Source organism: Apaloderma vittatum, unplaced genomic scaffold (genome assembly GCF_000703405.1).
Source record: "Apaloderma vittatum isolate BGI_N311 unplaced genomic scaffold, ASM70340v1 scaffold11686, whole genome shotgun sequence".
Lineage (NCBI taxonomy): Eukaryota > Metazoa > Chordata > Aves > Trogoniformes > Trogonidae > Apaloderma > Apaloderma vittatum.
Genome location: NW_009723400.1, coordinates 43,282 through 65,756, shown reverse-complemented (window position 1 = coordinate 65,756; position 22,475 = coordinate 43,282). Strand labels below are relative to the sequence as shown.

Below are 22,475 nucleotides of genomic sequence, written 5' to 3'. Positions count from 1 at the left end.
TCTAGTCTTCTACATCACCGTGACTTTCTAATGGCTAGTGCAACTGTTACGGAAGTTTTGTGTTCTGTTTCCAGCTTTGCCCTTCTCTAGCTGCAAGACTCTTCTTGGTTTTAGTTTCCATTTGCCACTTTTAGTTGCTAATTTGTAAATGCTTTACAAAGTGTTCAACTCTTACCACAGGATGAGAGTGAAGACCCAGCTAAATGAAATGTTAGTTTGGATTTTAAATACCATCAAATACCATCAGAACTTAAATAGACTTTTAGAAGGATATCTAGGTAACAGAAGGAATACAGTGTTTACATTATACCATATTTAACATTTTGTTATTTTTATCTGTGGCAGCATAATACAAGATGTAGCTTGGAAGTACTTAGTTCAGCGGTAGTATCCTAAGTAATAGCAGAAATCATGGAATGTCTCTCAGGAAATTGAATCCTCCTGGGAAATTTGGCCAAAGAGAACATACACTTGCATCTCATAGTTTTATGTACAAGAAATTGAAAGGATTTTGCTTGGACTGAAAGGACCTCTGATGAATGACTTTAAAAATTGGAGTTACTTAGGTATTCAGAGACTTTCTACACTTTATCCCAACAAAATGTATTAAAAAGAAACTTTGAATAGTCACGTGTAATATGGTCAATTGAATATATACTTGTCAGGCTTATCTTCTTTTACAGAATTCTGTTTAACAGCAATCATTAACTACAATCATGGCAACTGCCAGTAGTGAGGTGCACCATCCTGTAGATCCTGGAATCCCGAAGTTGCAGTTTGCTCCCTTTAGTAGTGCCTTGGATGCAGGATTTTGGCACGAACTAACCCAGAAGAAACTCAATGAGTACCGATTGGATGAGACCCCAAAAGTTATCAAAGGATACTACTACAATGGTAGGTAGAAACTGAACGTCTTTCGTAACAGTTTCGATTTCTCTTATCGCTGCTCTCTGTAGTTGTGCTTTAGGCATTTTGCAGAAACATCAGAAAACGTGGCTAGGTGAGCTGTGAATCCGGGTATGTCTGTGGGTAATTTTATAGCTTACGATAACAAAAAGAGGGAAATTAATCTATGTATTTCGGTTTAAAAGAGGCATGTTACTACTTTTTGTCCAGGTGATCCTTTGGGTTTGCCAGCTCGCCTGACATTGGAGTTTAGTGCCTTTGATATGTAAGTACGTACTGTGGTTTACCTTAATTTGTATGTGAAGAGACTTTCTTTTCGTAACAGTAGCACTTTGATATCATATATTGCTTGGACAAATTCCGCTTGAAAATAAATACACATTTTCATGAACTTTGTAACAGTGGAGAAGCTGCTTTGAGTGGCAAACATTAAATCCCCGTGTCTGAAGTAGGTAGTGTATTCATTGAGGGGCCAAGTTTAAAATGTACTGGTAAGTCTCGTATTAACTCACTGTTTGTATATGCTTTCATATAAAATACCATATGTTTCCATTTCTTCAGGTCTTCTGAAAAAAGGAGGATTTTTTCAGTCATTTAACTTCTGGTAAAATTTTTTCTTAGAACTTTATCTATTGAGGATTCATCATTACTATTAGGATCTCAAAATATTTTTTACAATCCCTATTTGTTACATTGTAAAATCTTCCAAAGTATTTAACCTTTACAACTGGAATTTTGTCCTTTTGCCTTTACCTGCAAAGTGAAAGGTGAACCAAAGTTCCTCAGTGTACACAGCAAAAATTAGTTGAGCGGGGAAATATTTTTCTCCGCATGTTTTTCATTTCCAGTAAATGCCTAAGTTAGTACAACTGACATAGGAACATATGTCTTTGTAGTTATTCTCTTACGTGTTTTAAATTGGTGGATTATTAAGTTGTACAGCAATAACTTTTTCTGCCTTGCTTGGTCAGGATGTTAGGAGCGTAGTGAGGCTTTGTGCCTTCTGAGATAATTTCTTAGGAGATGTTATTCCATTCATTCTTACATTAGAATTTTTAGATATGACACTGAAAGCATTATGCAGCAAAATGGAAGGAGGCTCTGGTATTGGGAACAGAATTTCAGATTAGGACAAAATGGGTGATACAATGTCATTTGAGCTCTCAAATGTTATCATAAAAATAAAGCCATAAAAGGTCTGTGTATGTAGTGTTTAATTATTCTTTCTGCTATAGTAATTTTCTGTACTTCTATTTCTGTAGTTTAAAAAGTCAGTTTAGATGATCCTGAGGAATTCCCTTTTAGCTTTAAAAATTTTTGGAAGCCTCATCATGTGTGTTTATTATGTAACTTAAACATTTGCTGTATTTTAATTTTAGCAGAGGTCAGAAATGTGTCAGTTTGGGAGACTGATCTTTAAGGAGTCAATTAGATAAATCAGATATATAAATTTAAGGGAACATTTTAGGTTTATTTCCTTATTTAAATTCAGAAAGAGGGAAAAGTATGTACTGTGTTTGCAAACAGCAGCCTCTCCAGTTGATGATGTTACAAACTATGGAAGTTACTCAGTCTTTTGTCTGGTTTAGGCTTCTGTTGGATGTTTTTCCTAAACATGAAATTTTAACTGTGTAACTCTTCCTGTGAATGAAATACTGAAATCTAAAGTTCAGTCTTAATAATTTTTTGTTAGTGAAAATCACTTTTGTAATGGATAGTTTATATTTGAATAGAATTTTTTAAAATTCAGTCTGTGATTTAGTGCCACGTTGGTTAGAAGCAACACAGTTGCCTGATATATTTTTTAATTCAAAATGTAGACATGTATTTGCACAGGTTCTTATATCAATCTGTATTCAATCAAGAATTATGATTATAAATCTTTCTTGTTAGAGCCATCATCAACTTTTGTTACTGTGCCTCATCATTTGACAATTTCAGGGCAACCTTCCGCCACAGGTCATGGTAAAGATGTTAGTATCCAATTCCCAGAGGTTTCTTTCTTCTATTCAGGAATGCTTCAATACCAGCACGTTGCTGTCCCGCTTTTGGAACATTGTATAATACCAACACTTTTGAGACTTTCAAATCCTGTGACAAAAAGTCACTTCTGGAAAAAGAAGCAAATGAGGTAAGATGAAAAATAACATCAGCTGTTAGAAAGTGTTTTGAAATAGCAAGTAAAGTGCTTTATAGTCTTTGCCCCAGCTACTGGAGATACTGTCTGTACTTCCTCACGTAGTAGCCTCAGGATTTAACTGGAAGGGATATTTGTTCTGGAAGGAATAGTTTGATGTTTGCTTTTTGCTAATATCCTTACAACAGATTAGAAAGTGGCTAATTATACTTGGAGGACTTAGTTCAGTGTTCTACTAGGCCCCATTTTAAGCTTAACAGTGCTCTTGGAGCAGCCAGTGACTTGAATTCTGTAGGGCACATTTTAAAAACTTGTCTTGACACCCAGAAATCAGCAAGTGCCTGGTTTAAACTGTGGATTACTGCAGTACATGTATGTGATACAGTGATGGGAAAGCTCCAGAACAGACTGAGATAAAGCAAGAAGTGGCTGTCAAAGGAAGGTGCTACTCTGCTTGCACTGTAACTAACTAAATTAACTGTCATGGCCTGGGGAGCAGTGAAAATCAAACTAAGGCAACTTTTTTCTTTTTGAGACACTGCACTTTGACCAGGCCTTGATTCCTTCAAATAGATTGATTGTCTGCCTGCTGACCATGAGTAGCAAAGTTTTCATGCGTATCTTCATTCAAAGCTTTGAATTTTTTGTGTTCCTGTGGCCTAGTACTTCCCTGCCAGTGGTAATCACAATGCAAGATTATCTTTAGGGAAACTGGGAAGGTCCGAATGCTTTGTTCATTCCTCTATTCTTTTTACTTTGTATTTTAAGACAAAGACCAAACAGATCTGCCTCATACAAGTATTATAGCTTCTTGTCTCACTGACATGCAGTGTACTGTCTTCTTGCAAATCTCCTTTTTTTTGTTTTCTTAGTATTTACTATGTAGCTAGTGTCTATAGATCTCATGAATGAAAAAGATGAGAGTACGATAAGAGGCTATATTAATATTGCAATATGTTCTGCATTGAGTTAGTGTTAATTGCTCATATACAAGAGGGACTGTTTCTGATGAGGTCAGTTGTGTTTTGTTTGATGCTTTCTCCATGCTTGATCTGTGAACTAATGTTCCTCTTGTTCCCCATCTTCCCTAGTTTTTTGTGTTAGCGCATGTCTGTGTCTGACTTTTAGAGTCCTTTTAGCGTAGATAATAGCATGGATGAGATTATTTAGGAAAGATCAGTGTGTCACTGGGAATATTAATTAGAATTAAAGAAGAATTAAAGATTTCTGCAGCTGTTCTCATGCTACCTTGGTGTTTTGTTTTTCTGTCCTTTCTCTTCCTTCTTGTCCTCACAATCAATGGCAGATATGGGAATCAATAAAATCTGGAGCTGCTCTTGAAAACCCTATGCTCTTGAACAGGTTCCTGCTGCTCACATTCGCAGTGAGTAACGATGTCTCATACTTAGAGCATTGTAGTGGAAATGATGAAGTAGTTTCTTTTTAGAAGAAATGTTGTGTTAGTATTAGCACCATAACGTTATCAGAATCATACTCAGACATCTTAAAATATCTGAAAACATTTAAAATAATACTTAGTAAATACATGCTTTGTACAGATATAAAATACTACAGGTTGTTCTTGAAAAAATGCTGGTGCCATATCATAGTCTCTTCTACAAATGTGTAAGATTATGTAATGGCCTTATAGATAGTAGTTAAAGTAGAACAACTGTTTCAGGTTTAACAAATTGGAAGTTAAGTAGTGCTTCAGCTAACAAAACCTCTTGTACGCATATCATCTGTTTAAATCTTAAATAAAAATATATATGGAGAAGGAAAGTCCTCTGGTGTTTTTTTATTATTTTATAAAATCATGATACAGTGCCTTGTGAAGTAAAGAGAGCTATGGTTAGTATGTTTAGTATCCTCAGCCATCAGTTATGATTAGTATTCTGAATCATAATCTACTTTATATCTTTATCTAATTTTACAATTATTTTTTTCCTCTAGGATTTAAAAAAGTATAATTTCTATTACTGGTTTTGCTACCCTGCTCTCTGCTTCCCTGATGGAATACATATAATTCAGAAACCAGTGTGTCTTGGTGACAGATTCCCATTAAATCAGGTATTCTGAATACTAAATGCTATGAAGTCTGTAGCAGATTTGTGGGCTGAAAAACTTAATATTCTTGTTAGCATATACTGAATTAATTTGAGAATCTAATTTATTTTAAAATATTAACTTATTTCCATTTTTTTTACTGTGTAAAATCTCACAGTTTAACATCATTTCAGCTTTATTAATTTAGATTTAGATATGTCAGACAGTTCTTAATGAAGCGGTTGTGTTCATTTTCATTTTTGTATACAGCTTATTGAATACATAGCTATGGTTTTGAAACTTCTATTTAAAAAAACCCAACTTTTTAAAGAGTCATCCCCTGGGAGAGCTAAGTTTTAGCCATTACAAAATTGTTAATAAAATGCATGATTGGACAAGAAAAAGAACTAGACAGGGAAGCATTTTTTTAGGAGAAAAGTTAACAAATTTTTGTGGTATCTTTCTGTCCTGCTTGGAGCTGAACAGAACCAGTTCTGTTCCAGTGATTCCACTTTTCAGCTCAGTTTCTTCTAAAAGACTGCACCTTCTGAAATTAACGCTGTGTTTTTGCAGACAGCGTCTGCTTCTATAGGTGATAACACCTGAGGTTTATGGTTCCTACTGGGGATTGGGATGCAGAAAGGCTCTTATACTTGATCCTATAGTAATCAAGGTCGCTGCTAAATCTTGTGTAGCACCTTGCAGGTGTCAGGAAGTAAAAGGGTCATAATGCAAAGAATTAAATTAAGAAGGAGGAGCGGACAGGACAGGTGCCTCAAACCTGACCAACGAAGTATTCCATTTCGTATACGTCGTGTTCAATATAAAGCTGAGGGATTGTGAGGGTTAAACACTCTTCTTCAATGGCCGCCATCTGAGGAGCACTCTGTCTGTCCTTTTGCCTTTGATCCCAATTTCAAGTTCCCAAAATCCAGCTCCTGTGTCCAGCTCCCCCCTGCTGCCAAGCCTGGGGCTTCCCCAGTGCTGCCTTTTCTGCAGTGTCAGTGGGAGGAGTTGGGTGCAATACCAGGTTTGTATATATTTGTGTAATTTTCATTATTTTCATGCTTTCCTTATTCGTACTATTGTTCGTTCATTAACACTGTTTTAGTTTTCTTTTCAAGTTTGTAAGTCTCTGCCTTTTTCCCATTTGAGGAGGGAGAGGGGTTGTTAGAGAGCATCTGTCATTCATTTAGTGGCTGGCCTGGCCCTAACCTTTAACACTTTCATATTACAATGCAAAAGGATGGAAAAAAGCAACTTCCCCACATGTGCCTGTGTGTTTTGACAGAAGTTAATACAAAATCTTTTATGTCTTTTAAATGGCATAATAATAAATGAGAAACACTTTGGGCTTTTTCAGCAAAATATACTTAGTTTCTGTCTTGAAAGAGCCACATTAGTTCTTATTAATAAGTAGTGTAAAAATACCTATTGTGATCCAAAGACAGAGTTTCAGCTAAACATTGAAAATATATATAACAAAATATATATAAAAAAATAAATTGAATGTGACTATTCTCTGGCTAATAATAGAGGGACAGATTTACTTTCTTAGAAAGATACTGTCGCTATCGGAATTAGTTTTTGATCTAATTTCTCCTCCTAGATCAGTTTGTAGTAACGACAGTAATGCCCCTGGTTAAACTTTGATTGACAAATGCTGTTTTAGCAATGGAATTTTTGATCTTGGTTATTGTGGTCCTAATGGGCTTTAAAACATCTGAATACGCTGTATTCTTAAGATCATTTGAGTGAGCTGGCCTTCCGAGATGCTAAAACACTTTCTGTGGTTCTGTGTAAGATTGTTAAAATGATTAGTTACAGTTGTCTTTTTACTTTTAGATTCAAGCACTTCAGAAAGCGTATGATGAACTTTGCCAGAAAGAGAGTGTTACGGCCTTGCCTTATTTTTTAATCAAGTATCATGACAATTCTGTTGAGATATCTCTGCTGAAAAAATGGGAGAATTTCTTCCAAGACCAAGGGGGAAAGGTAACAAGAATTTTATGTGTTTTTATAACCTACAAATGGTTTGAAAAATGTCGGTAATACTGAGCTGGGCACAGTGGCTGACCAATGAATAGACTGGCTGCACAGCTGAAGAATTAACATCATGATTAAAGTTTCCCAGCCACCTTACCTAGGATATTGTAATAGTGTAAAACACTTTTGTGGTTTGCTAAAAATTTGTGCTCATGTATTCTGTGTATTTGTTGATTATGGTAGCAGTAATCAGAGAATACTATATGGGAGTGTTCAACTTTGTTTTCAACTTTCAACATGTGTTTTTCCACATGTATGTGTAATAACATGCGAGCTTTGGATAAAAATTGCTGGAAATATGTATACAAAGAATGTTCAAGGTAAACGCTTTGTAATTTTGGAAGATGAATTCTGCACCCAAAGAGGCTGGGATATTTCTTCTGCTAAATACAGAGGTCATGCATGTCTTCAAAGGACAGTGAGCACTGTCCCTTGACTTAGGGAATAATTATACTGATACGTGAAGCAGATGTTGCAGTAAGAGTTGACTGGCTTGGTTGGCTTCTGTTTATGTACATTGAATTCTGTTTTGCATCACGTTACTCAGCTGCTGAACTTTGCTAGGCCTTTCCGGATGCTTTACTGTCATTATTTTTGGTCAGCTTCAAACTCTTTTTTTTTGTCCTGAGTGTTATTGAAGTGTTAGGAAAGAAAACTCTGATTTATGGTGAAGAATTAATAAGTGCAAAAGAGACTTTTTTTTAAGGAAGTCTTGTCATGCCTTATAATTTAGTTCTGTTTTATAGTACTTGATCTTCAATTTTTTTTTTGCTTCTCAATTTATTTCTCTGAAATGAAGAACGAGGTCTGCAGTTCTTTGTAAAATAACAATGTGAAGGTTGCGATTTTAGATGGTAGTGTAACTAAAATAATGGATCACAGGTAAGGGTGTACTTGTTTAGATAAGAATATTCTCAATATGAGAGAAATCTAATCATCTGGAATATATTTTTTCGTTTACATTAATTGTAGAGGGAAGTGCCAAAATTCTAGACCTGTTGGATAGGATTTATTAGATCAATACTGCTTACAGGGTTTGTTTGTATTTCAGTGAGCCAACTGAGCTTGACCACTGGAAGAAAAATGTTTTTTTTTCTCTTGCTGAGTTAATTTTCTGCCAGTTGAATAAATTGAATTAGCTTGCTTAAGTGGTCTCAGGCCTGCTTGAGTCAGCAGTTGCAAAGCAGCAGCAATGTGTAGGTAAGGGGAGGGCCCCTGTTACTTCTGTCTGTACTAGATTGGCTCATCTGTGTTTCAGACTGGTATCGCTAGTGGTGGCTGAGCATACCTAATGTTAGGCAGTAGTGTCTGTCTAATTCTTGGATGTGTTTTGATTCTGCGTTGACTGTGAAGTAAGCTGCTAGTTTAGATGACTTAATTATGAGCATGGTGTTACATTGGTTGAACATGAGACAGAATATCTGGTTCCTTTATTTAGATCCCATCTTGAAGGTTGGCTTCACAAGTGATTTTTATGATGTTTTTCCTTTGGCCTGACGTCTTACTGGCCTGTCTCCTTTCACTTTTTGATCATCCTAAAATCAACGCAGAATTTTGTTTTGAAAGCAAGGCTTTAGTCGTTGTGCCTCTCCTAGTGGTGTGTTTAAGGGAAGTAATGAATGTGCACATACTGCGTGAAAAGTGAGTGTCTATCAAGAGGCTGAACTGAACACATCTTAGAGCTGTGGCAAACACTTGACTGAAATCCAGTGAGACATGTATTAAACATTTGTAAATACCTCAAATGTGTGCGTAGGTCTTCTCTATCTACAAGTCTTACATTAAAAATGACAGGTAACTTTTACTGTGAATTGAGTATCGGTATGGATAGATGACTTCTCATTTAGGGCAATTTTATTTGCAGGTGACAGTTGGAGTCTATGATCCATGTAATTTATCCCACTATCCAGGATGGCCACTGAGAAATTTCCTGATCCTGGCAGCCCACAAGTGGTATCTATTTTATTCTTTCTCACAAAGATTACGATGGTATCAATTTAAGCATTTTTCCCCCATGACACTTTAATTGTATTACCCACCTGCGATTTAACTTTTAATCTTGATGTGACTTACATTCAGTGATTCTGATTTTGCATTGTATTCTGGTTTTTACTTAAGTCAATCACAAGTTCCTGTTATTCCTAATCCTCACATGCATGCACATACGTGGAAATACATGCTTCAAACCCTGCCAATACCTTCAAGCTGTTTCAAATCTTGTTTAAAGTATTGTATGATACTATATAAATAATTGGTGCCAGGTAATAGTTGACTTAAATTTTGAAAAACAGATACTCTTTGGGTTTTCTTGTAGTGCACCACTTTTTGTTGGGTGTAAGTTGGGAAGACAGGATGTAGTTGTACACTCTGGGCTTTGAAAAAGAAATATCGTTTAAAGTATCAAATAAATTCTGATTGCTGTGATGAATGTAAGTAAGTTTTGACTTCTACATTTTACTCACAGCAGAGAGAAGAAATACTCAGTTAGGTGTCACGTTTTCTGGACTGCTGAACAGAAACATAGAAGGATGTGTAAGTGCCCAGAGCACTTTACACATTCTGGGATTCAGAATTTTTAAACACTAAAGTTCTAATTGTTTGATTTGGGGATTTGAATCATAAGGAGGAAAAGTGATACTGTATCAAGAACTAATTGGATCTTGCTTGTGCTGTGGCAAAGTACATCATGACACCTGATCTGTGCTCTAGTGCCTCCTGTTTTTTATTCCTCTAAATATGCGGTTTGTCCAGCAGCATTGGATAAATGGCAGAGGACAGGCTGACAGGGAAATTTCTTTAGAGCTGTTTCACAACAAACCAGTCATTTTCTCATGCTGAAAACATGTATTTATATATACCTGATGAGAACAAGTGTTCCAGTACTAACAGAAAAAGCCTTATTCAGAATCTGTGAGAGACTAAACCTGTGTGAAATGGGGTCCCTTGCTATTTAAGAAGATAAAGATAGTTAAGATAGAAGTCTCTTTGTATTTAAGAAGTTTCATGTGTGTGTCTGTCTTCTTTTAACTGGCAGGGGCAGCATTCTCCAGTCAATTGAAGTGCTCTGCTTCAGGGACAGGACCATGCAAGGAGTGAGAGACATAACACATAGCATTATCTTCGAAATAAAGCTTCCAGAGAGAGCCCTTGGCCCAGGTAATCCATTAAAAAAAAATTCTCTTTTGTTTTTTTCTCCCTCCTCAATCACTGTGAAGATAGAAAAAATAAACTGCTAGTACTAAAGCATTGCTTATACTAAGTTATTTTAAATGGATTTTAAATTATTTAAATTTCTGTTAAATGTCTATAAAGGCAATAGTTTCTTCTTCAGAAAAGATAGAAGAGTGCATATTCTGCATATTCAGGTTTTTTTCCCCTCCTTAAATTGTGTTTCTAATTCTAAAAATAAGTCCTCCTGGTGTCATAGGAAGTATGAAACCCATGTAATTAGCTGTTAGTCTCTTTTTTTCTGGTTAAATTTCTATGCAGTCCCTCAGCAAGAAGAAATGCTTATGATAGTGAATTTATGTGATGCAAACTGTATATTTGTAAAATGGTAGAAACCTGCTGGAGTGGAATCTTTCTTCAGTCCCATAGTGAAGTAGGCGGTATTTTAAAGCAGTAAACTTGTAAGGTTAGAACATAAGCTCAGACTTAATTTCTGTGTACAAGACAGTACCACAGAATTTCTCTGCTTAACCCAAGAAGTTCTGAATGCTTTACATATTGTTGTGAATTGTTTATTATTATAGAATTAGGATATATAATTCCCTACAGAATTTGCAGATGGGATCTAGGGAGCATGAAGAGATGACTGAACTTGGCAAAATTTACTGATTTCTGAACACAGCAGTCTTTGACAATAAAGAAGCTTGATAAGGACTGATGCCATGTCTGTCCTAGGTTTGAGGCCATCTAAACAGGCAAACGCAGCACATGGAACACATGAAAGTAAAGCACTTTCAATTGATGTAAACAGGCAAAATTTGTGTAGCAATGTATACTAGGTTGTTAAGATACAGACTATTTACTTAGAGGTTTAGAATTTGGTTTGGGTTCTTTTTCAAGCAAGGTTAAATCCAACAAAATTTCTATTTTTTTCTATCCTGTGGTATTAAGGCCTTCATTCTTTCTTTTATTCTTTCATCCTTTTTTTTTGTTTCCTTTTTTTTTTTTTTTTTTTTTTATTATGTCAAACAGATTGTCCAAAAGCTGTTGGATGGGAGAAAAACCAAAAGGGAGGCATGGGTCCAAGGATGGTGAATCTCAGTGAATGCATGGATCCAAAAAGGTTTGTTTATTATCTTTCAAATTTCTGTAGTTTTCTTTATTTGAACTTAAGCCGTAACAAGTTGAAATGTGAAATGCAAGGAATGTCTGTCTCTGTTAGGTGAGAATATACAGTAACACATACACTGTATATTGCTTGGGCAGTCCTCTTGGAGGTAAGGAGAGCAGAGTGCACTGCAGAAAATTAGTGTGTGACAGGGAGGAGCTCATAAAACATGATCCGAGTAATTTTTATTTTTCTGCCCGTAATGTATGGGCAGTAGATTGAGACCAGTGTAGTTACACACCCTGTGGACTCATCGGCTTTCACTGACTGCATGCATGTGCTTGACTTTGGCACACTGTGTGTTGATCTAATGGTTTAGGTTTACATGTTTTGCCTATCAAGCCAAGCCATTTTTGTCTTGAAGTCGTGGCAATTCACAGTGTGTTTGCACATGTTAGAGAACATTCATCTGAGGGCTCTTAATTCCTAAAGTAAATGTAACATGACCTTCTTTACTTGTATGCGTGCTCACTTTGATCAGTTCCCACAGAGATTGTTGGTAATTATCCAACCTTGGCATATTGTGATCTTAAATCCTTGTTGAACTGGATACTGCAAAAGTTATATTTATGATGTATAAGGGAATGAAACTGCCAGGAATCTAAGGAATGTGATGACCTAACTTGATTCGAGTTTTAACACACTGCATTCTGATGAATAGCAAAATCTGACACTAGACTGAGTGTGGATTTCCTGCCTCATTTTCCTTCTTACACTTTCCTTCTTCCAAAAAGAACTGTCCGTCTTATTAGGTGGAAGTACGATCAGGGGAGTTTGTTTTTCTTATTATTTATATGTTGAATTGTTGAATTCTTTCTCTGCTTTAAAAAGATAAAAAGTATTTATTCAGTTGAAAGAAAAGCAATTGCATTGTTGGTGAAATGCAAGAAGTATGTTGGTGAAATGCAAGAAGTATGTTGCTGTTTGTTTCATGGTATAGGTTAGCAGAATCATCAGTGGATCTTAATTTGAAATTGATGTGCTGGCGGTTGGTGCCTACTCTTGATTTGGAAAAAATTGTTTCTGCCAAGTGTCTGTTGTTAGGAGCTGGTACGCTGGGTTGTAGCGTTGCAAGGACCTTGATGGTAAGTCCTGAGTTAATCGTAAAAATAATCTGATTTTTCTTGTAAATTCTATATGATTTTTTAAATTTATTTTTTAGCTGCTGTCATTGCACAGAAGGGAAAAGTTGTATTACTCTGCATTAAAGTACATTTAATACATATTAGTTGATAGTATAAAGTGCAAGGAAAAGGTTCGATCTGTAGCCAATGAAAATAACTTGAAGTTCTACTAGTAGTAGAATAGTAGATAGTAAGAGAACCTTAGTAGAACAGTACTTTTTTTATTTAGTTACATTCAGAAAGATTGAACAAGAAATTCTGGAATGAATTAATGTGCTAATAAGATCAGATTCAGAGTGAAGGACTTGTTATAAGTAACTGTGCTGATATTTACTTTTGAGAGATGTTTACCACATCCTACCGAATTCAGTGGAGTTTTGAGGGATTACTGTTAAATTATATATTTGAACCAAATGAATTTCCTATTCTCTTATTTCAGTGCAAGTGCAGGATTCTTGCTGTGAAGGGCTTCAAAAGCTTTTGTAGCTTGAACTTTCTAGAAAAATGGGACATAACTCCCCTTGAGTTTCTGGCATTACCCAAAAGTATATGGCTAAGCTCATTGTACATATCATTATTTGAATTACTTTCTTGTTTAGGGTTGGGGAGTCAGGAAGATTACGTTTGTGGACAATGCAAAGATCTCCTACTCCAACCCAGTACGACAACCCCTGTATGAGTTTGAAGACTGTCTTAGTGGGGGGAAGCCTAAGGCACTTGCAGCAGCTGACAGGCTACAGAAAATCTTCCCAGGAGTGGTAAGATCAGTATTTAAAATGTATTAACATCTTCCTCAGAAGAGAACCGGTGAATTTGACTATTCCAAGTTCTAGTAATTAAGCATTATTACGAGTGAAGTAAAATACTGCACAGGTGCTATGTTTGTTACTGACAAATCTATAAGCATTTTTCTTCAATTACTCTACACCTGTTAAATTTTATTGAGACAAGAAATATTTGTCATAATGAAATATATTTAAGAACCATCTGAATCGTCTTGTAGCTCATTGGTGAAGTATAATTTTTTTCCTGTCTCATATGTTCTGAGGAGCTTTGAGTAATGGATGCTTTTAATACTGTTTTCCTACTCTGCTCTTAAATGTGAGTTTAGACACATTAGTTGTCTATTATGGTGGCGTAAGGTCTTGAAGGTGTTAATAAATGCGTTGTTGAGATTTCCTATCACATTTTACATCCATCATTTGTGCTGTTACTTAAAGTTATTTGCCTCTAAGGTAGAAAATTAACTAATACTTAACTTCCAGCAAAGGAAAGATACCAGTTGGCCTTTGTCCAAGGTACTCCTCTTCTAGGGAGTCTGGTGGTAATAACTGTCAAAATGAAGTAGTTGAAAGGGAACAAAAGGATTTGTTTCATTCCACGTCTAAGATTATCGTTAGCTGTAGCACAGAGTTTTATAATAAAAAAGAATGGAGGACTTGGAAATAGCAGAATTTACACATTCATGGCCTTTCATTACAAGTAGGTAATGCACAGAGTCATTTGTATAGCTGCTCTGGAATTTAACTTTATTGGCTCTCATATACAATAATTTCCTGAAGTATTCAGGCGTGGAACTCCAGCGTATTAAGCATTTTGTCATCCTTTCTGCTACACTGCGTGGGGGATCACTTTATGTAGGTATTTCCAATAGAACAATTTAATGATGGCAGCCTTCATTTTTCATGTACATACTGCACACTTCTGTTCAGATTTAATATATTAAGTACTGATATCTTTTAAGTGATCTGAGTCGTGATTTAACAAAAAATGCAGGAAGTTAATAGAAATATGAATAGAATTGACAGGGCTTATGGTAGCACCAGCAATTGCAATATTTTGATGTCAGTTTGATTTTTTAATAAAACAACCAACAACAAAACAGCCCACCAAAGTAAAAGCACTGGAGTCTCAAGCACAGCTTTGGCCAGCTGTCAGTGGACATGTTGAAAAGTTCATTATCTTTCTATGATTTTGCATGTGTTGACATACAGTCCCTCTTTTTAAGAAGTACATGATTCTAGTACTTTATGAGATGGTAACTAAATATTATTTTGTTTTGGATAATTTGGAGGCATTTTAAATCTTTTGTTAGTACGAAGGTCCTGGTATTAAAATCTAAGCCTCTTTGTGAGCAGTCAGGCAAAATTCTTTTTCTTACATAGAGACCCCATGAGATTTTGAGATTCTGTGGAATGAATGAGATCTATCTTTGGGGATATACACACATTTATTCCTCCTTAAAATAATAAGCTGTGCCATTGTAAGGTTCCCCTTTAGCTCTTTTTGCCAGTAAAGGTGTTCCTCAGCTACTTTTGCTAGTGACTGTTGACTTTTTTTCAAGAGATATTCACATAAAATCAAAGCTAATGAAGCTTAAGAGTTTAGTATTTTTACAAACCTTACTACCGTATTTTATACCGTATATATTTTACCGTATTTTGGGATCCGGTTAGCTCAGTGGTTTGAGCGCGGTGCTGGCAACAACGACCAACACCGAGGTCGCGGGTTCGATTCCTGCTCGGTCCCCATGGGTTGCCTGGTCTAGTCAAGAGGTGGCGTCCCTGCCCATGACAGGGAGGTTGGACTAGATGATCTATAAGGTCCCTTCCAGCCTAGGCCATTCTATGATTCTATGATTTCCATGCAGCTTGTGTTCAACTTGTGTGTTTACTTCTGCATTTTATTTTTTTGAACTAAAGTCGACCTCCTAAGTCGCCAACAGCATCAGTTATACTTACCTAATAGATGAGCATTTCTATGCAGTACAGGAGCTTGATGAGTTATCCATAAATACATTACTCATATACAGCACAGATTAAGTTTTGTGTTCATGCCACAGCTTTTTGGAGGAAGTAATGACAGTGAAGGTAAAGCCTCCTCCAGTAATTGCTCAGTGTCTCTGCTGGTCAGGCAAAGCTGCCCTCACAGGGCAACAGTGGAGCTGCCCTGTTTACAGCACACTAGGTCACTGTGGACTCTGCGTTTTTTACTCCTTGGAGGTCGGAGGGCCAGGGAGAAAGAAGGAAAAAAAAAAAAAGAGGTCACATACTTTGGCATAGTTATGCAGATATGAACCAAATTCATTTCCACAAACTGCTATATGTGTCTATTTTTTTTCTTGTTTTCTGGAATATTTATACTACTTAGAATGTATAACCCTTCTGGTTTATGAGTTGTACTTGTAATTGGTCTGTACAAAAGCACATTTCACCTTCATTTCATTGCTTTCCACATAATTTTATGTTTGGTTCATTTAGCTTTGAAATTGCTGGTTGCTTACAGCACAGCAACGAGCAAGGAGACATTGTCAAGGCCTGTGCTTTGTAACATACATGAAGCATCCATTATTCTCTTACAGCAGATGTCTGACAGATTGGGTTAACGTATTTCCAAATGAGCGAGTTAATTGTTTGCATTGTATATGCTCTGTGTATATGCTTATTTGCCTCTTTAGCCATTTTCTGCTCAATATGCCTTGTCCAAATATGGAGCTGGAAGAGGCATATGTTTCTGCAATAGGAACAAGCTCTTTCAGCATCTGCATAGTGCAAGCCTCCAGACATCCAAGCAAGCTCACATATGGCTGGTCAAATTACATGAAAATCATTCAAGACTATTGTTCTTCTCGTAAAGAATTTAAAACAAAGGGAAGAATGTGTGATACTTCCATCTGTCTTACTGTAATTGAATCAATATGCAATATCAGAAATACAAACTACATCCCATTAACATTGTGCAAAAAGGCTGCAGAGATAATCCAGGACAACAGTTTTATATAAGTTTAACAGCACGATCGTAATCATATGTAAGATTTGTCTGCTTGCTTTCATAGTGATGTTTGTAATCTCTGGGATTAGGAGCAGTTAGCTTTCTTCTCATGGCCATTTGCCAGAGCTGTTAAGACGTTGTGAGAGAGTCTGGGCTTGTTGGTGCAGGCACTTAGCCACCTGAGCATGGTTGGTCTGCTCTCCTGACCCAAACTAGTGTGTTTGCACTGAGTTGCTCTGTTCTCAATAAATGTAGCAGCTGAGCTTGCTGTTCCCTCAGACACTAGCGTTCTGCTTCAGCACACAGCACTGAAGTACAGAGAGATGTAAAGAATAAAGTTGCCATTCTGCCAGACTGTAACTTAATTTATACTCTACAATTTTGTATTGAACTTTATAATAACTCTGTTCAGTCACAAGGCTATCTTTTTGATATGTTGTTTTCTGTCTGTCTCCATTTAGAGTTCGGAAGGCTATAACATGAGCATCCCTATGCCAGGCCACCCAGTGAATTTTTCTGAAGTAACAATGGCACAGGCTCGGAAGGACGTGGCTAAACTTGAAGAGCTTATTGATTCTCATGATGTTGTTTTCCTCCTAATGGACACAAGAGAGAGTCGATGGCTTCCTGCTGTCATTGCAGCCAGCAAGAGGAAGGTATTGCACCATACCTTGCTAATATCCTCATCGTTGTATTCAAAATACAACTCAAAAGTAAAAAATTAGAAAATGAATTCTGAACTCAAAAAAGTATGCCAAAACATTTTTAGTTAGAAGTTAACTTGGGTTTTTCTTCATTGCCATATTGGAAAACATACTGTTGTGCTGAGCCAATGCATCCCAAATCTGCCTATTACTCTTACTCATGTGGTGTCGAACGCTTCATTTTTTTCTGTAGTTTGAAAGCAATATTCTTATGTTGCAGGCAAAGAAAAATGAAAGGAAAGGGCTGCAGTATGTGAAATTAAGATGGTGAATTGTTATATTTTAAAAAGATAGTATCTGAAGCTTTATAGATTCTACTTTGTATAAGATTAGCGAGACTGTATGCATAAGTACTTATGTAGGTGAAATGTTAAAACTTCTTTTGTGGTCAGTATAGAGACCGGGTCATATGAACCAGATTGATAAATAAAACATAAAATTTTTCCAGGACAGACACAGAAGCCTGTGGGGAGAAGATTTTTTTCCTGTTCTACAAATACTACTTAGGCTTAGACATGAATGATAGCTTTTATTTTTATGTGAGTGTTGTTCTTGAAGACAGTGTGACATCCAAACTTTTTGTGTGGAAGACTCAATGAGTTATATTCAAATAGTTGCTGAACAGTAAACTGAAGAGAAACTATTTGTCGCAGTGGGAAGTGTTTAGCAGTATTATTGATTTCTGATAATCCCAGCTGTGCCATGTTATTTTTAGTTTGAAAATGGAATATCATTTTCGACTTTTACAGGTAGATGTAGTGAAAAGATGCAGACTTTTAATTGTTTGCTGTAGGCCTGGCTATGCTACCACAGATTCAACACCATGGTTCTATTTTAGGACTAAGGAAAGAATAAACTACAACAAGGCTGTAAGTGAATATCTAGAAAAAATTTGAAATACTAGGCATGATGATGTTACTCACAAGCTTACTAGTTAAAGCTTGATGACTTCCCTCAAAGTCACTCTTTTAAATAATTCCTGGCTATAAGAATGAAAAATGACAAACTGCCGTACTAGAATTTCTATCTGCAGTATCTGCATGGGAAGCAGTATAACATCTTCCTTTATATTGAACTTGGCTCTTTGGTATATTTAGATCATTGCGTGTAAGTTTAGTAAAATCTGCTAGTTTAAGTATTGGTTCTATGATGTATATGGTCATAAAATCTCAAACGATTCTATGTCACAAACTGAAGACAAAGGGGAAAATGATGACAGTGTAATTGTGTACCGCAGCTGCTTGTGCTCCCCATGCGACTAAACAGATGCATATGAAGACCATAAGTAATCATTAATTGCTTTACACACTGAGCAGAAGTTTTTTTGGATAACAGACTTGTGTTTCATTACTTTGTCATACAGAAGTATTTGTTGAGTTATATTTCAGACCACAGTAAGCTGAGAAGACTATGTAGACAATTTCAAATGACATGAAAACTTGCTATCGATAGCCACTGTTGTACTTAATGACACTTGGAATATTTTAGCACTTAGGAAATATGAATATACAGAGTATGCAGCAAATCTGCAAATAAATTCTGAGTTGGAACCAAAGAAGTTTTTCTCCAATAACAGTACTAATCATTGTATGAATTTGGGGCCAAATGTGGGTGTCTGGATTTTAATTCTTATGGGTGCCTAGTAGCTTCAGCAACTTTGTTAGTTGATGTGAAACTAGCTGCAGATGTAAACTAGCACAGCACATTTATGGAGTTCCTGCATACGTCTGTGTAACAACTAAAGAGAATCATTCATTTGTATCAGATTTCCCTGAAAAACATAAGAAAAAGTAATGGTTTGTGGATTTCTTGAACAGTCTTTTGGTTTGGTTTTGGTTTTTTCTAAATACTAGGCAACTGGAATTATATCAGAAAATCTGTTGTTTGTACCTAGGGTTTGCTAGTAGGTTGTCCATCTACAGCATGTAGAGTTTTTTGACATTTACAGTGAATAAAACCTTGAGGCCTTATTTTCCCCTCCCCTTCTGGCTTGCCTGAAATCTGTTGTTCTCTCTCTATTGTTCACAGTTGGTCATCAATGCTGCATTGGGATTTGACACATTTGTTGTTATGAGACACGGACTAAAGAAACCAAAACAGCAAGAATCTGGTGATTCATGTTCCAACAATGCCTCTGGTTCTTCTGATCTTTTGGGATCATCACTCTTTTCAAATATCCCCGGCTATAAACTGGGCTGCTACTTCTGCAATGATGTTGTGGCACCAGGGGATGTGAGTAGAACCTTATGCAAATGGAGATTATATATCTCTTCTGCTGTGACTTGAATCTTTTTACTTCCTTGAAGTGGTGTTTCATAAATGAAATTGTTTTAAGTTGATGTACGCAGGATTAAGGAATATCTCATCTTTTATTTGGAATGTCAAAGAAATCAATTACACAGAACTAAAGATGTTTTGTGTAATAGGGCAATTAGTTACTTTTGAATTACTTTTTTCTTTCCTTTAGTATTGTCTGTCTTTGTAGTCCACCAGGGATCGGACATTGGATCAGCAGTGCACGGTTAGTCGACCTGGCTTAGCCATGGTAGCTGGAGCCCTTGCAGTGGAATTAATGGTCTCTGTTTTACAGCATCCAGAAGGGTGAGTCATTTCTGGATTGGGGTTCAAAAGGTGTTCTCTGAGGTGTAAGATTTATTTAACAGAACCTTTTGGGAGAAGGAGGAAAAAGTACACATTAAGTAGGACGACATGGTACAACGTTGCCCGTAAATTAATCTAAGGTATAGCTCATATCTACTATTTCCGTGTGATTTAACACTGTTTGAGAGAAGTGATTCATCAAATCTTAAAATTTTATCTTTGAAATTCGTAGGTTTTATCTTCTGAATTTAAAAGTATGAAAGTGCTGAAAATAAAAAGAAAGTATTTCCGTTAATGATCTTGACATTCCTTTGCTCAAGAGAGTGTTTGAGTGTAACTGTAGCATGAAGGGCTTTCAAGATAAGCCAATTTTTGCCAAATGTTATTTAAAACTAAGTGGGTTTAATACAGAAATTACTCTGAAATTTTGCAACCTGAAACTGAAGTTTGTTTTCTGTCTTTAAAATCTATGTAAGAAGAAAGACGTTGTACATGAGCATGTTGTAAGTCTCTGAGACTGATTCTGAAAAAAGGGGTTTTTTATTCCCATGCTGAATGTTAGTTACCATGAAACAGACTTTCCAGATTGGTTCATTTGCAGATTCTAAACTGTAAACTGTAACAAAGTATCCTGAAGCTTACTGGAAACTTTGACTGTTAAGCTTGTCGTCTTGTTCTAATTTTTCCTTCTTGGATTTTTGGCAGTGGTTATGCAGTGGCCAGCAGCAGTGATGATAGAATGAATGAGCCACCTACTTCTCTTGGGCTTGTTCCTCATCAGGTAAATAATTTTAAGTCCTTTTATTTAAAAGGTGGAGACTGATATAAGGCAAACATCACAGATTTTGCTTCCTTAACAAAGAAATAGGCTAATGTCTAAAAAGGGACAGGAATATTGCAATATGTTGTCATATTTTTTAAGAACGTTTCCTGGTAAACTTTAGAATGTTTATTGTTTCTATTGGAAAAAACAATCATATCCCATTTCATATATTTCCTAGTGATGAGAATGTCCTGTCAGTCCTGTCTGATTTGTTTAATACCCCTGTGTAATTTTATTTGTTTTATTGTTCTGTTTGGCCTAGGCTTTGAGATAAGATCCGTATAAAATATGGATTTTAATCAGAAAACTTTTCACTGATTTATGACTTCTGTCACCCTATGTCTGTTTTAACATGTACATTTAGTGACTACCATGGATGTCTCCTCTTACAGGCATTCTAACAGAAATATAACTTTAGTAGGTATAAAATAAAAGTAAACTTTTTTTTAATATTACATCTAATCCTTTTATAAACTGCTGGTTTCTCTTAGCAGTCAGCCATTCATTCACCTCAGCAAGTGCAATGTTTTCTCCAGGGCTCTGAAGTTAACTGCTACTTTGTGATGTGGTTTTTGGTGGTGTTCTTTGTTCATTTGGTTAGCCTGCTTGTGTGGAATAAGAAGAATAGTAATTAATTAATGCAGCAGTCTAAATTGCTATTGGCTGCTGAGATTTGAACCATTTCAGCTGCATTAAATGTGTGGAATCATGTTGGAAGTATTTTCCGTAATAGACCTCAGTGTGAGCTGAGGAATTATTGTTTGTATTGCAGAGCTCCTTAAGTTCTGTTCTCAGTGATGTCTCTTCATCGTAGTGGACCTGTAAAAACATGGAATAAAAAAAGATGATCAATACTCCAAAGAGTTCATAGTCTAAATGATCAAACCCTGCAGCAAAGTGTTTACAGTGCTATCCGTGTTACCAGAAACAATGGCCTATAATTTTAAAATCACCTGTCAGTAGTATCATATTAAGAACATAGTTTAGAAATGCATGTCAGTTAAATTTTCAGATTATATCTAGAGTTGGGGGGAAAAAAAGTATATTTGGTTATAGCATGACTTATTTCTGATTGAACTTTGCAGTCGGAAAAGTCAAACTCCAGGTGGTGCTGTGCCTCTATTTATGCTTAAATAGTGATGCATTTAGATAGTTGTGATATTATTTATGTATAGTAAAACAGTAATATATACTGAGTATAAATCTACTATAGGTGTAATCGAGGGTCGCTGTGTTAGAACAGTACTACTCTAGCTATAGCCATTCTTTATCTTTTTATTATGTGAATGTGTCCTGTTCATGTGGAATTTAGGAAACGTTTTTTGTAATTGTAAAATAGTGTTGTAATTTCTTTTCATCTTCCAGATCCGTGGATTTTTATCAAGATTTGATAATGTTCTTCCAGTCAGCCTGGCATTTGATAAGTGCACAGCCTGTTCAACCAAAGTAAGTCCCAGTTTGTCTGTACTTTATTTATATGTATAGAATGGTCTTGCTCTAGACCAGTCGGGAGGGGAGAGGAGGGGGATTGCGGCAAGGACTGCTTCATATTTGACATTGTCTCTTACTTCTCACTTCTGTGTTCTCATGTCCCCTAAAGTTCTTCTGCTCCCATAATCTTCTTCTTTAGCTGTTTTCCAGATTTCTTTGGCATCACCTGTTAGCATGCTAGCTCCACATAAACATTGTAGTTAGCTAAAGAAACCAACAAGATACTGGGGCCAACACATTTCTTAAAAGTGTATCACACAGATGCTGTCAATATCTTTTAGCTTCACAGGAAGGACTAAAGTTAATATTGTTTTCAGTTGTTTAAGAAATTGCTTTTGATGTCTGATGACTAAATATGTCTTTTCAGCTTTTTTGAACTTAGTATTGTTACAAATACACAGTTGTCTACATTTCTGTTTTCTGATACAAAAGAAGCATATAAAGAAAGAACACTTAAGGAAAAAAAAATTCCTTCCATAACATTTCTTTA

At 36.1% G+C, this 22,475-nt stretch overlaps 1 protein-coding gene across 1 annotated transcript in view; it reads left to right on the top strand.

Moving 5' to 3' along the window:
• The first annotated feature begins 688 nt into the window (after window positions 1–688).
• The window catches only part of ATG7 (autophagy related 7), a 53,686-nt gene continuing 31,899 nt past the window's right edge, over window positions 689–22,475 (top strand). Inside the window, exons 1-16 of the mRNA XM_009872106.1 lie at window positions 689–894; window positions 1,117–1,171; window positions 2,920–3,037; window positions 4,350–4,427; window positions 4,997–5,113; window positions 6,935–7,084; window positions 9,000–9,088; window positions 10,170–10,291; window positions 11,336–11,426; window positions 12,412–12,556; window positions 13,195–13,353; window positions 16,828–17,022; window positions 19,099–19,302; window positions 19,556–19,671; window positions 20,377–20,452; window positions 21,860–21,940. Coding sequence (XP_009870408.1) covers window positions 717–894; window positions 1,117–1,171; window positions 2,920–3,037; window positions 4,350–4,427; window positions 4,997–5,113; window positions 6,935–7,084; window positions 9,000–9,088; window positions 10,170–10,291; window positions 11,336–11,426; window positions 12,412–12,556; window positions 13,195–13,353; window positions 16,828–17,022; window positions 19,099–19,302; window positions 19,556–19,671; window positions 20,377–20,452; window positions 21,860–21,940 — 1,974 coding nt within the window. The 5' untranslated portion in view covers window positions 689–716. The remainder of the gene's footprint in view (window positions 895–1,116; window positions 1,172–2,919; window positions 3,038–4,349; window positions 4,428–4,996; window positions 5,114–6,934; window positions 7,085–8,999; window positions 9,089–10,169; window positions 10,292–11,335; window positions 11,427–12,411; window positions 12,557–13,194; window positions 13,354–16,827; window positions 17,023–19,098; window positions 19,303–19,555; window positions 19,672–20,376; window positions 20,453–21,859; window positions 21,941–22,475) is intronic.